The 15669-nt window shown below is 44.3% G+C and overlaps 1 protein-coding gene across 3 annotated transcripts in view; it reads right to left on the bottom strand.

The window, feature by feature from the left end:
- The window catches only part of ARIH1 (ariadne RBR E3 ubiquitin protein ligase 1), a 51529-nt gene that overhangs the window by 23367 nt on the left and 12493 nt on the right, over positions 1–15669 (bottom strand). For all 3 annotated transcript variants that reach the window (XM_038146609.1, XM_038146611.1, XM_038146610.1), the window contains exons 2-3: positions 6242–6309; positions 399–543 (exon numbers count right to left, since the gene is read on the bottom strand). In XM_038146609.1, the coding sequence (XP_038002537.1) occupies positions 399–543; positions 6242–6309 (213 nt within the window). The remainder of the gene's footprint in view (positions 1–398; positions 544–6241; positions 6310–15669) is intronic.

The following is a 15669-nucleotide window of genomic DNA, read 5'->3' as shown; positions in this document are numbered from 1 at the left end:
ACAGAAATAAATATGAAGCAAGATGGAGGTTTTAGGGTGGAGGCAGGTTTCTCTTCTTCACCTTCTTCCTTCTTCTTCATGGTTTTAGGTGATGTTTTGTAATTGGGCAGAAAAGTCTGCATTGCGGGCTTCGAGGGATCAGTTATTGAGTTAAAAGAGAAAATAATCTAGGTGTCATTTCTTAATTGGATAGTTTAGTCTTAAAAGACCTTGTAACAAGAGATAGTTAGCCATTTTGTGCCTTGCTAATGAAAGGCTGCTGAACTTATGGTGCTGAGGCTGTTTCACTGATAAGAAATTATTAAACACCTGAGTCCCACCATGAACTACCGTCTGAAATACCTTCAATCCCAACCTCAAGAGACCGATGGGCAGCACCGAGGCCGCTGGGTACTCACGGAGTTTGGGTAGTTCAGATAGCAGATCTGACAGGACATGTCCTGGGCTGATGATCTGGTGTTCATCTGGCGCGTTCGCGACTTTTTACTTGGATTAATTACGTGACACTCTGCAAAGAGCTTCTCCAAGTTGCCATCGAAGTACCTGCACAACAGAGGACAGAATGAAAATTTAATCACCTTCTAAATCATATTTCCATTCTACGTCGCAGTTAAGTGTACAAAGATGCTTTTTGTATTTCAAAACACATACACACCCATTGCTTCCAACAAACCCTTCTCTAACACAACACAGAGGTGGATATTAGACAGCTACAGAATTTCAGAGACTCTCACTTGAATTACACACTCCTGAAATTCAGGCACCTTCAATTCTTCAGCTGCATTTCAAGTAATTTATGACTCTCCCAATTGCTTGGCGTTAGAATTCCAGGACAGGAAACTAGAGCAAGAACACCTGAGTTCACAGTTCAGGCATTGGAACACCTTCCTAAAGCATAGGTTTGATGCCTTCAAGCTCAATTCTTTTCAACTGAAGCCTTCCATTTTTCCTAGTATTCTGATCATTAGCTGTTTGAGCATCTTTTCTCTTCAATCAACCTGAGGTAATTTAAGAACTTCCTAAAAAATACAGTTCCAGGCTTACAAAGCTGTCAGAGACCAGGTACCTACTGGAAAGGAGGATGCAAAATTGCTTGGGGGGTGAAAAAAAGATCACTTCCTTTGTATTTCCTATTCCCTTTAAGGAAAACAATATTGGCTTGCTTTAAAGGCTTATTAAAAAAGTCTTCCTTGGAGAGGAGGACCAAACTGGAGAGAATCATTATCAGGAAGCTCAGCCTCTTCCCAGAATCCTTCACACACCTTTCTCCAGCCTGCAGCAGCTGCAAAGAACTAATTAAACCAGACAATTAACCAGCCCCATCACATGCACACATCCCCCAGCCAAACCCAGTAAGTCATTCCCCTGCCCCATTACAGCTCTACCTACCAACAAGGCTTGATTTAGAATTGAAAAAATATCAATTTTCCTGCTGTTTCGTATGTTTCTCAATGCAGTTCATGTATTTTAGATCTTAAATTTCAAGACACTGAATCTGGAAGGAAGTGGTGAATTCTGGCATCACAGGATCCACAAGGCTTTGCCATTGCTTTTCAATGTTACCTCATGATTTTACTCAACCAAGTTCTTTTGTTTGCTTAGAGGATTATATTTAGAAATTTGCATGTTATATTTAAATCTAAATACATAAAATTATATATTTGGAAAATTTCAGCAAGTGAATTCAGTGCAGTCCCATTACAGGCACTATTTGTTTATTAAGAATCACAGATAAATATTAAGTCCACAAAAGTTTTCCAGCCCTCCAACTGCTCTTAGAGGCGGCAGGAGCAGCACAGGACATGCTCTGAGGACAGCAGACACACAGCTGGGTGAGAAGTTTGAAAGGAAAATAGTTCTGTATGCAAATGCTATGATGCAACTTGAACTCTGATACTCATGACCAGCTAAATGCTTATGGAAATGCCAGAGGTTTTTGTAGTGGTGGGCTGGCTTTAAGGGTGAATACCCACGTCAGGAACTTGACTTTTTTCACCTGGAATTTCCTATCCCCTTTAAATACCTATGGATAGCACTCCTGCTTCTCCATGCTGTTTTCTTTTCATGCATTTTCTTTCTGAGTAAGTAATTTCCACGTTTATTTTTAGGTATGTCTCTGAGACTCATACTCATGCAGCCACTGGGCCGTAAGAACTCCAGAAAATGCAGAGGAAAACGTGGATCTCCCTAAAAACACACAGCTCCAGTGGATACTCCAAAGTCCAACAGCTCTCTAACTGCCCCACCACTCCTCGGGCAAACATGCCAAGGGCTCAGTCAGAAGACTCTTGCAGTTCCTTCAAAGGTTAGGAACAACACCTAATTCCAATTACCATCCCTTTCTCTCACTTGTTCCAGCATCACCACAGACCATCCGTGCAGGCAGATCTCCCTTTGCCCTTCCTGTGTTCTTTGGTCAAAGGATTCCCAGGGCAGCTCTAACACCCTTCCCGCCCACAGCAGGGGAGCTCCATGTGACATTCACCATCTTCCCTGGCCAGCAAACCTTGTCCACCATCAACTTCCATTTCCATTCATTCTCCTTGAATCCAAGGAAGCCAAAACACATGCAACCCCAGTCCTGATCTGACCCTGCTTTCATACAATTTCACTTAGATTACTCCTCCAAATCTCACCTAACGCATTGCAAAGGATGGCTACATTTCTCCAGATCTCCTCCATGTCAGCATTCCTCCTCACTTCCTTTACAACTCCAAGAATTCTGATTTTTCCTCAAATACTCTCTATTAAAGGGTTGGCTCTTGGTACCTCCATCTTCATTTTCATCCTAGGAAGGAGCACAGCACCTTCAACAGCCCTTTAAATCCTGTGCCCTCCTTTCCCTTCAAAATGCAGATACTGACTAATTCCAGCTCTTCTGGTGCACGAGAATTTCCTCTATTAATTCTCTGAAGTTCATTTGCTTCATCACAAAGTTGGGGGTTTTTCTGCTATTTTAAAATGAATGGGCAAACCAGTGTTTGTCCATTATTTTCAAGTGTTTCTACTTACCAAGACCAAACCTATAACACCACCAAGTCTTTCTGGCAGAGGGATCAAGCTGTCAGCCCCTTTATCTCCTCAAAATTCCCTCCTGCTGTTTGTAACTGCCTAATCGCCGTTTTCCAGACATAATCAAATCCTACCCATGGGAGTATCAAAGATAAAAAGCCTTTTCACTGAAAAAAAAATGCTTCTAGTACACACTTTGGGATATTTACTTCCATGGAAGAGCATTTGTGAGTGTCAGTGCATCAAAATACTCACAGTAAAAGATATCTCCACATCAAAACTCCTGCCATGCACCATTTTTCACCTGTTCAGCCTCTGCTGAAGAGTGGAAAGTATTTATTTGTTCCAAGGAAAGCAGGCAGCAGGCTCTGGAGAAGAGGCAATCTGGGCATTCCTGACATCCCTCCTCCGCTCAGAGGGAACAGGGACATGTGGCCACCAAGATAAGCAGCTACAAGGGACTGCTGTATCTCTGGCTGTGCCTCCAGGGATTAAATCAGGCCTTGGGGATATGCTGAGACACTTTTCTCTTTAAATAAATGGCATGGGGAAGGCACATAAAGCAGGAGAGCTGCATTTTAACCTCTTCATCACACAGAGGTGCCTCCCCAAACTCCCCTCAGGAGAGGACACCATCAGCCATAGCAAAATTGGAAGGTAATCAAGATTAAAGCACTTTCTTCACTTGGTTCTGAGGTGATGTGGTCATTCTACGCCTGGTGCTCTCCTATCCCTATGAATCAAGCTCAAAAGACCCAGGAAAACAGTATTTGACATCTTTATTCTCCTAAACACAAACAGTACATCAGAGGCTGCACTAGTATTTCCACTAATCCTCCACTAATCACTTCCATCCTACAAACAAATCCACCCCAAACCCCCAATTTTGCTTTTGCACTCAAACAATTAGAGTTTCACCAGTGGGACATGGCAGTTTTTAAACTGTGGCTGTTATTACTTTACTGTAAGTGGAATAAATATCTGTAGCACATCTGCCCTCTGAACATCCCTGTGTAATTTACTCCATGACAAAGCTGGCACAGACAGTAACAACCTGCTCATTAAAAACAGGCATAACGAGGCTAAAAAAACCCTGGGAAAACAGAGAAATTTTCATGTCACAAGCTCAGACCTCCCCACTTATCAAAAAAAAGAGAAGCCACTTGGTTGAAGTGCTTTCCTCCAGGCCAGGTTTGATAAGGCTGCTGGGAGCTCGTGCTGACTCACCATGAACCAAGAGAAAACAGGCACTCATTAGGAACTGCAAATACACAATCAAACAACAGGAACTTTCAAACAAAATGTACACTTTGGGGTGGTTTTTTTTTTCCCTTAATCCTCACCTATCACCGCAGCAATGACCAAAACCTCTTGAACAACAGCAAGAGCCTGCTCTCAGCCTCCTACCCAGCTTCCTACTCCTGCCTTAGCACAGCTCAGCACTCCAGAAGATTTCATGGAAGTTATTTGGTGCAGAAGTGTCAGAAGGCTGCACCAGGCAATGGAGAGATCCTGTTTTGGTGTTTTTCTAATACAACAGGACATCAGTAAGCACCAAAACTGAGACCAGAGTGCAACAGGTCTGCCCAAGCACGTCATGTATTCTATTACTCACAGGGGTAATCCTGCTGAGTTAAGTGTTTTAATGAATATGTTTACCTGTGGATTTGTAAATATAACACGTACTTAAACGGTAAAAGCCTTAACAATAATATCTCACATTGACCTGGCTGGCACCTCCCTTGAGAAAACAAAACAAAAACAAAACCACAGCCCAATTTTTTTATTTTTAAATTGATGGCAGCCCTAAACAAGCTTTCAACAACAAGGGACAAAACCTACTTGTGTAGAGGTGTCTCCCAGCCAAGGAGAGTGAACTTTACTCTGACCAAGAGAACCAGCCCAAGAAACTCAAATACCAAGTGAGCAGACATGTTGCAGAGCAGGTATTAAATCAGAATTCTTTACAGCTGTAGTTAAATAGTGGATGTATTTGTAACACAAAGCTTTCAGACTTCCAACATTTACTAAAAGAGGTCAATCTCAGGAAAATAAGGATTAGAAAGCTGTAAAAAAATACAATCACATCAGAAAAAAAAAACTAGGTTAAACAAAACATGAGATATACCTGAGCACCATCACTAACCAAAAATATTACACAAAGGGCACTAAAGAGGTCCTAAATCCATTGGCCAAGGATAGCACAAATATTTCTACTCCAAAATAATTACTGACAGTGTGAAAACCTTTGCTCCTCTTTCCCTGGGTGACACAGTACCAAACCACAGGGGCTCAGCCCCAGGGTCAGTGAAGAGACATTTATCAATTCACAGGAGCATCAACAACTGCTCCTGGTTTACCAAGCACATCTCATCTTCCCATACCCTTATTATCAAGGCAAAGGAAATGGTAATTAAGGGAAAAGTCAAACTAATGATCCTACCAGGCCCTCCACACCCACCCATTGGTCACTTCACACCAAGTAAGACTGGCACAACCAGCAAGACCCTGTACAGCTTTTACTGCTCCTTTTGGTCGAGATTAATTCTCCTCCCAGTTTCTAAAGTAATTTAAATTCTCCAGCTCCTTCCTCAACTCTCTTCAACACCAACACTAGCATTGGTATGAACCAAATGCAGCTGGATTTGGTCTCTACTGTATAACAACAAACTGAGAAGTACCTTTACCAAGCAACATTCCAAGAGCTGGGAAATCAAAGATGGGAAATAAGCATAAACACTCTGCTCTGAGGGGGAGGGAGAGGCAAAATTCAAGCCATTATTTACACACACTGAAGAAAACCTGGAGCTGTGGAGATGAAGACAAGGCAGGACCATTATCAGCCAGGAACAATTTAGCCTTGGCCAGAGCAGCAAATAAACATGTCAGGAATACACACGCCAGCACGACAGGCATGAGCAGCTAAACCCAAATCCAAAACAGTTGCTAGATAACAAGAACCTGTTCCTGCTTGCTTTTTTCCAAAGCCTGCCCAAAGCCTGTACATGTTCAAACTGGAAATCCCTCTTTCCAATGGGCCATAACTTCCACAACTTTAAATCCAAGCAGGCATCAGTAATATTAAAACTATGAGTCACGAGTCACCCTTAGCTGGGAAAGGGGGAACATTGAGAGCTTACACAAAAGATTCTCCTGCCACACTCTGTGCATTCATCCATCCTCACTTGATCCAGGAACAAACACTTTTTCCAGCTCTGCAGCTACTTACCTCTCCATCAGCTTCTCTTTATCCCAGTTGAAATGGCTAAGCAGTATTCGAGTGATAGTCGCTGGATTCTGGAGAAAGAAGAGAAAAACAATCAATAATTGAGTAACCAAGCCAGAGTGAGAGCACCAGGCAGAGCTTTGAATAGGCAAAGGGAAAATCAGGCTGTCTGAGAACATCATCTGCTCAGACAGTACATATTTACTGGCATGGGCTGGGAAATAGCTGGACTTGACAGATAGACAAATTTTAAAGGAAAAACAAATATCCCAACTCTATAAATCCAAGCACTTGTACAAAATGAGAATTTGGTTGAAGATTTAAGGACCAGACTAATTAAACCTACCACAGTGCCAACATCTCCACATCCAGCATGCCCACACAATGCAATTCCAGGATGTCTGTAAAATGTAGGAAGGGCTGATTTCTACCCATCATATCCATTTTTGCCACAATCTCCACACTATTTGCAGAGCAAGAATATAATCCAGCCCTGACCATCAAAACACTCAGGCTGAAAACTGTCCCAGAACACAACTGGCTGCCAATGTACGATGACAAAGTCCTTGGAAGACCTCAGAAGTTCCTGAAGTAGCATCAAATCCACAAAAAAATTCAGGGCAGCTAAGGAAAGAAAGCTAAGGAAAGAAATACAGTCTAGAAAGGTCAGAAGGAAGGTGGAACATAAGAGCTGGTTTTCACTCATGTACAAGTTTTTATTCCAACTAAATCTGAACCATCAGCCAAGAGTTTGATTATAGGAGGAACACACCAGACCATATGGCTTCTGTTACACCCCAGAACCACGTTTTAGCTCTCCAAATCCTTTCTCTGGGCTCAGTTTTAGGATCATTTACATGCAAAGGAGACAAGAGCAGGGCCCTGACAGCGGCTGCGTGTACTTTGCCATTTGACACCAAAATGGAAGTTTGCCTCAGGGCCAACGTTCAGTGGACGCTCTGAAGCTGTTGAAAAGTAGGACATAAACCAGCGATGTGATTTCCTGAGCCCTGGAGCTACAGCCACAACCTGATGCTGCCAAAAGCCAATGCTGTCACCCACAGCAGCGATCCCACCCCATCCCTGCATCTCCTGCCCTCACCAGCCCGTACCACTACAGCGGCAAATAATTACTCAGAAACTGATCTTCTCTTTTCCTTTCGGTTGTTTTTTTCATGGAATCAGTTCTCCAATCTGTTTGATTGCCTGACCACACAAACAGCTGTATTAGCACAAGGGGAAAGCAGGACTGCCTCCTGCACCACCAACACCAACAAAACCTTCACTGAAATAAAGCCCTCGGGTGACAGTGTAGTAAGCACAAAGAACCAGTCTTGTGGTTTATACCATAAAAAGTGACACTCCTCTCTTCTACAGTGTGTTCTGACTCTTATTAATGCCAGTACAGATTGTTTGAGGCCAAACTAAGAATTTTTTTCCAGCTTAAAAAGCCCATGTGAACCAAAGAAGTTATAGAAAGGTTTGACCAGATCCCTGAGAGAACCCCATGAACAGCTGGGACAGCAGATCTACACAGTATGGGGCAGAAGATACCAGAAATGGGTATGACAGGGTGGTTCTGGTCCCTATCTGAACAGTCCCCAGGTGACAGGGATCCAAGCTCTTCCCAGCAGCAACACGAGGTGCCTGGCTGACAACCACACCACCAGCTCTCCAACCACATCCCTCCCCCATCCAGCCCTGCAGAGGGGAGCAAGCAACTCAACTCTTTCAAGTCAGTCCTGCCAACAAGCAGCTCTGTGAGAATTTAAGGGTCTCCTTCACCCAAAGGCTCATCCAGCAGCCTCTTGTGGGGTTTAGTTTCTGATCTTTTCAGGTTATTTTGTATTTGGCTCTCCCCAATCTTTTCTGTAACTCTGGCTGTACTTTAAAGGAGTTCTTAAAAGCTCACTTAGACACAATTCCTGGAGCAATTTAATCAAAGATAAAAATATACTTTAGTAAATTAACCAATCTTATCTCTAGATTATCTTGGTTATGATACCAGCCCCTGTAATTCTCCAGTTATGAATTTCAGATAGCAAAGCACACAGCCCTTCAGCATAAGGAGTCTTCACTCAGCCCAGAAATCTGCCAGATGTACAGAGAAACACAATTTTCTTCATTTCTCAAGCTAAGGCATTGAGAGAGCTTTAATTAAAATCAGCCCAAAGTCTTGTCCTACCTTCTACCACAGCAGCCCACTTGGCCACTTATTCAGGCTTCTGGGAATACCTGTTAATCACTTAATAGGCTAAGAGGCAGCTGAGGTAGTGGTCTCTGGCTGACTTTAAAAAGACAGAACGTTTCCCCTGCACTGAAGGAAAAATGATCGTACATTGATAAGAAACTCCAACAGTCTGCAGTGATTATTAAGTAGAACAAGGCTGATCCAGCAAATACCACTCCCCAAAGGAGATGTGGTCAGAAAGGACAAGAGGGTTTAATCTGTGGCTTCTCCATTTTCCCAACACACAGGCACTGCAGCTTTCCAAAAGTTTCCCTAGGTCAGAGCCCCCAGGTATGCAAGCACTGGGAGGTCAGGGTACTAAACTGGACATTATTTAGGATTATACTGTGGACTCTCTGTAGTATCACCTTCTCCTGCCTTGCTGGCCTTCAGCTTCCTCCAGCACTGTTGGTTGAACATTTTAAAAAAGAAAGGAAACGCCAGCAGCATGACAAGCTCCCACCAGAAATAGCTGGGCTGCCTGCTTTCACTGCCTGCCACATCCCAGATGTAGCATTCAAACCTCCCCTGGCTGTTTCCCAGATACAGAAGGCAAGAATTAACACAGCCCTGCCCTTGCTCATCCCTGAACAGGGATACAATCCAGGCTGGAGGAGCACAGAAGACTGGGAGCGAGGCAACTAAGGGGCAAATCAGAGTAAAATACAAACGCCCAAAGTTCTGACATGAAGGACTGTCCCAGTCTAAGACCATCATTGAATGCACACTCTTCCCTCACAGTTATTCCGGAGCAGGGCTGGAGGAGTCAACCACAGCATCCACCCCAGTGAGAGCTGTGCCAGGTACCTCATGCACACAGGGTTAAAACACCACCAAAATAACCTGCTATTTCAACACCAGTTCCACTCCAGCTTTCCACCAACCTTCAGCCATCACTCTGGACACTCCTGCTGGAAAAATTAATGGAATGTCCAAATCCTGGGTAACACAGCACTGGCAAGTCAGGGGCTCTGTTCTGCCTCCTCGGCTGGCACACAGGATTATTTCCTACGGCTGACACCACACAGATTAGTTATGAACAGGCTCGGCTGCTGCTCAGACGGGATTACTCCCGAGGCTGCGAGAGTACGCTCCTACTAAGGCTATTTTCTGTTTACAGAGATGAATTTTCCTACAGAAAGCAGCCAGGGAGGACAGAGAGCAAGGGAACAGCCAACCCGTTCTCCTCCAAACGTGGCCTGATGAAAGCTGAAACAGCAGATCTCACTTACAGCAGCCTCCTATTAAATTTTACATGTCGGAGCCGAGGCGGATTGCCTGGAGCCGAGGGCAGCAAGCCTGTTGATATCCAGATAGGAGCAAACCCGAGGAAAGCAGCCATTTTGTTGAAATTCTCTGGGCACTTCAAAAGATTTCCTAACAAAACATTCCAAATAAAGCTCTGCCCAGAGAGAAACACCCTCAGCTCTTCAGCAGGGAATTTTTTTTTTTTTTGAGCTAACAAAGCAACCAAGTCCCACATATGCTTCAAACAAATTCCACTCCACCACAGCTTTTCACTGGAGGTATTTGCATTTACTCTCCTTATCTATGTTGCCATGCTCCAGCACACCAATGCAAGCAGGAGATACAGCAGTAGGAAGCCCTACAAAGGTCTGGGCTTCACCAAAGAAGCATTATTAATTCAAATAAAACTCCTTAATTTAATAGAATTTAATTCAACTGGAAGCTTCATCAGTGATAAGAGTTAGAATTCTTTTAGCTGTCAAAATAACAAAGTATGAATCGGAAGGAAGAATCTGGATGCACTTAAACACATAAATGAATTATAAATTAAATATTATTAGAACATTAGCTTGAATCAGAATTTCCAAGCAGCACAATTTGCTGAATGACAGTTGGGAACACTTGATCCATCCATGTTTCCATCCATCAAGACGAGCCGCATGGTTAATTCTTGATGTTATTACAAAGAAAAGCACATTTTACAGTTCAGCTTCTCCTCACATGCTGGGAATCAGTTCCTGGTTCAGTTTCACCATTTACAGCAAATAAAAACCATTTAAGAACAACTTAAGTGCAGTTCTCCAGCAAAATCCTTTCTCACCTCCTGGAGACATGATATTGATAAATTCTTTGTTTTGTTTCTTCCCACATCATGGCAGGTTTTGTTTTCTGCCCATGGCAGCTTCTGCATTCCAAAAGTTTTCATCCCAACTGCAGCACCTCCATCCCAGTAACAGAGGCTTTTACAGCAATAAGGAATTGATGCCGCTTCCAGTTGGGCTTTCACACAATTGCTTTGCACTTGTGAATCCAAGCAGATGCTCCAGAAACCCTGGCTCTGCCCAAGGCTCAGAAGTCTGTAGAGGGCTCAAACCTCAGCAATGTCCACTGCTGTGTTCCATGGGGACACAAGGCTGGGTTTACATTTCCCAGCACAAGGAAACTGATGGTTTCACATCAGCTGACAAGAGTGAGGGTTTGGCTTGGTGGAGGAGCAAAGAGCCACCACAATCTAACGCTGGTCTGAAGCCAAGCAGCACAAACATCTGCTCCAGTGAAGTGGCACCTGGGGACACGCCATCACTGTAAATATTTAACCAGCCAAACCCCCAGTGTTTGCAACAGTAGAGCACCCAGTGGAAACTCCTGCTGCCCAGCATCTCCAAGGCTTGTCATGCGCACACTGTGCCATGGGAGAAGCACTGATAAATAACCCAGAGGTCACATTTAATGGCAGTGGGGAGAGGAGAAGGAACCCCACCATGAGACTGTGACCAACACCAAACACCAAAGAGCTGCTTCATCACATAATAACCAAGGGGCACTAGCCCAAAATCCTGCAATAACCTGATGTCTGCTCCACGTGGACCCTCAGCTCTTCACTTGCACCTCTCCCAGCCCCACACAGACAATCGCAGATATAAAGATACAGCTAGAAAGTGTCTTAAATCAGCTTTTAACCTGCTAAAACAGATCACAGTACAACTGTCAGCAAAAGGTTTGCACTGCTCTGCAAGTGGACTGAGTGACCTTCATTTGTGGAGATCTATTCACATCCATTCTTCCAGGAGACAATTACAGGAAATCTTACAAGCACAAAACCTCATTTCTAGCAGCTTAATAAAATTCCCAGGAAGCCAGCACAGAAGATGAGATCCAAGTGTTGAGTACTTCCAGGACATGATCTCAAACTCGCTAGTTTTTAAACACCACCAACTGAGCACTCTGAGAAGCTGCTGGAAAACTTCCGTGTAATCTAATATTCCCTGGCTCGATTACAGCCAGAAGATGAGAGGGCTGCTGTGAGAAGAGGACAGCAGCTAAAGGCCTCCATCTGCCAACCCATCCGTGCTCTCTCCCCCTGCCATCCCCTGGGGTCTGGGAGAGAATCACACCGTGGACATTTCTGCCATTGGCCATATCAGGGTTCACAGGGACAGCACTGGACAGTGCTGGTGGATCTCAGATACTTCTCACCTTCCCCTCAGAGATAATAACAACATCAGTACTGCTCATTCTCTGTAACCCACTGAGGGGATGCTCTTTGCATCTTACATACTGCTGAAGCCATATCAGAAGACCGGAGTTAGAACTCTAAACCACCTCAGAATGTACCAGTTTCCTGCCATTTCCACACAACTCCACAAGAAGCCAGGCTACTCTCTGTGACTGTGGTCATCTGCTGTCCTCCATCTGGCATTTGCCACCTCACTGTAACTTCCCATTAACACATACAGAGCCTTCAACTTTGAGCTCCCAACATCTTTCTTCATCTCGTTAACTTCCCTTCACACATCGTCTCCTAATTGTGAAAATTAAGTTTTACAGAGTTACTGAATTAGTACCATTACCTGCTGGCACCAAATGGTAGCTTGATCTGATGATCAGTTGGTAATAACTCACGTGCACTTTACTGACTGTTTCCAGCTCTGATGAACATACATTCTTCTAGCAGGGGAAGATAATAAAAAGCAACTTCAGCAAAAACTCTATTACTTCAGTTAATTGGTTCAAGAGACAGAAATGAAGCAGTCAGCTGCTTTACATTTTCTCAGAGCCTTTTGGAAAGCTTTCAGGTTAATGATTAGGAGCTGCAATGAAGAGCCATTGTCTAATAGAGCTTTTAAAAGCAGAAAAAAAATACTAAAGCAACAATTCCAGGATGAATTAGCAAATTTGGAAATGCAAAAAACCAAATTCGCACTGTAATACTTCTAAATAAAAGAAGATGGCATGGATTCACTCTGCTGCTCTCAGATGACTGCAGAAGCTCCACCACCACCTCAACACAAATTAAAAACGACCAGGGAAGGCTTCTTCCAGCTTTTCAGCTATGCTCACTTCCATAGCAGGAAAGCTAGGGGTGATGACAGGACACAGAGAGATCTTAACTCTTATTTTATACATTTCATCTGAAAAAAACTTTGGCTTCTACTTCCTTTTGCTACAGTTCTGGAGTATAAAGTCCATCCTTTAAAGAGGAAGGACCCACAGGTCCTGAACTGATGTTCTACCACCCACAACAGCAGTATCACCCAAAGGATTTCTCTCTTCCTGGTGTCTCCCAGCACAAGAAATCCCAACATACGAACAAAAGCTCAGCAAAGCTGGCTAGACAACATGAGCCCCCAGCTCTGGTTTCTGGAGTCTCTGCTGAGCTACTGCAGCTGCTGTGCACCGGGTGGGAGCACATGGGTGCCAGCGTACGCTGCACGGCAGCTTTATTCAATCCTGTGCCTCCCACTCAAGGATTTGCAAAGACTTGCCTTAAAAGAGTAGGAGAAGGTGACGGCATCATTTCCATATAATTCTTCCAGTTTACTATTTCACCAGCTCCATAATATCTCCCCATTCGCTGTGGAGGAAGCAAACAGCCCCCAGTGCAGCAGCCAGGCTGGGCAGGAGATGAGAGCAAAAACCCTGCAAGTTTTGGCTACTATGGATGTAAAGGGTTTGTGTGTTCATCCAGGTTCATCCAAGTCCCTGGTAACCAGCAATTTCCCCCTCAAGTCTAACTTTTAGTCAACATGCAGTGCCACAGAGCTGCTCTGACAGGATGAGACCCCATGAAACAGAAATGGACATTCAGGAATCAATAACAGACCTCTGTGTCCCCATCAAATGATGGGGGTCACCTTCCCTGCTTGTCAACAGAACACGCTCCCACAACCAGTGTCCACAAAGCATACCTGAGCCTGCTTCCCTCTTGACACCACTGCTCTTCCAGACCTCCAGGCTCCATTTTTCCTCCTCTATCCAACATGACCCCAATCCTATGGGAATTCTCACCCCACCACACTAAGTTTGGATCCACCACATAGCTACTGCACTCACATCATATGTGGATCACAAACGTGTCCAGCACAATCAGACACAAAAACTTGTGTTTTCTCCAGCTCACAAGCATCCTTAAGGCAGAAAGAATATCGTTAGATACTCTCAGTTCTACACAGTCTCTAGAACACAGTTTCAGTTCTTCTCTCAGACCAATGTAACAACTCACTAAGGCCTGGCTTGAACGAAACACATTGTGTTGCTTCAAGAGGAAAGCAAAAGCACATTTTGCCACAGGAAAAAAACAAACTATACTGAATGAAGGCAGTGACTGATAGTAAGTACCAAAACAGCATGGCTTGGCCCAAGAGCACAGGTCAGAAATCTCTCCCCCTGCACAAGATTCCAGAGAGGCCAAGGCAGGCTCTAGACACCCAGAACAGCTTAGCTATGCACCAGCTCTATTTCTGCCTGTGAGATGAAGTGACAGCAACTTGGATTACGATTTTAATCTGAAATAGGGCAGTAACTGGGCAAGACCAGACCAGACCAGCTCAGAAAATATTTATTCAGCAGCAACACAAGCTCACACAAGCACTGGCTCCCAGACTTGCCACCGGAGTCAGTGATGGGAGCAGGAGTGACCAGACACAGGAACTGACTGGGTAAAGGGGGTTGCTGGTTGATTTTAACACAGACAGGATCACTTTGTCACCAGAGAGCTGAGCTGGAACAACCTGGACAACAGGGACTTGCTTCCAAGAAATCTGTTTGTCTCAGTCTGTCAAAAGCCATGTGTCAGGCACGTTAAAGCTGGGTCTTCCCACATCAATAGACCCCCAAATCTTCTTGTCCCAAAGACTGTAAAGCATATTGGGGTGTATGTTGATGACAGGTACAGCCAAAGGTCCCACTTTTTTTCTCCATTATCTCACCAGCTATGAAGAAGAGGCCCTCCCCCTCTTCACCCCAATGTCTGGGGGCTATATTCACCTGGCCTATTAAATAGCTGATCTCGATAGTAAACTGTGGGAATACTGCCAATATCTACTATCAAGTGTCCTCAACGTAGCCACGTGAGCCTGACAGAAATACACTTTTTTTAAGGTCTTTTATTAGTCAACGTTGGAAAGACTGGAAGTGGCATATGTCAGGCCAGCTCCTCGTCTGCTGATAAAAGGACACAACCCAAAGCACATTTTTCATTGCTGTCTTCAGTGACTCAACTCCTGAATGAACTGTGCATTTCTGGGAAGGTACAGGTCTGCTGATGTGAGCTCCAGAAACTGTCCTGCTTGCAGGCAGAAAGGGATGTTAAAGGAGTAAAGCTGAAAGATAAACTGTACATCTGCTTTCTTCCTTTACATCACTTCGTACAAGTCTTCTGGAGTCTCAAAAAAGCTTTCCCTCCTCTTCTCCCTCGCTCCAATATGTATTGGTACATTGGCTCAGCTCTTTCACCACCATGCACTGCCAGGGCCTGGCCCAGAGCCAGAGGCACCCAAAGGGCTGTACCCACATCCTGGGGTTTATAAATCTGGAGGAGACTGGCACTGTTCCTCCACACCAGGGAGGAAAACTGCTGGCTCTGCTGGCTCCTTCCTGCAGCAGCTCACGCAGTGTAAGGAACGGGCACTTCAGCTCTGGCCAGTGAATGATTTCCCAGTTAACAGCACCCAGCATTTCATGGATTTTGCACACCTTTAGCAAAACAGAACTCTGCTTTTGCTGCTTTAAGCACATTCAGAGGCATCACTCAGGGCAGTGTTAGGAGGCTGCTGTGAGCAGAGCAGTGGAGGAAGTATCAGAAGCAACTTGAAATAATGATACCATGCTATACTTCAAATGCTTAGAAGAAATCAGACAAACTCCAGGAGGATGAAGGTATTTTTCTAATACTCAGCACCACAGTTGTACTGGGAAAGGTAAATTCCCAGTAACTTGTGGATGTTTTCCACAG

The sequence above is a fragment of the Motacilla alba genome, chromosome 10 (genome assembly GCF_015832195.1).
Source record: "Motacilla alba alba isolate MOTALB_02 chromosome 10, Motacilla_alba_V1.0_pri, whole genome shotgun sequence".
NCBI classification, from domain to species: Eukaryota; Metazoa; Chordata; class Aves; order Passeriformes; family Motacillidae; genus Motacilla; species Motacilla alba.
This window is presented reverse-complemented; position numbering and strand designations above follow the sequence as displayed.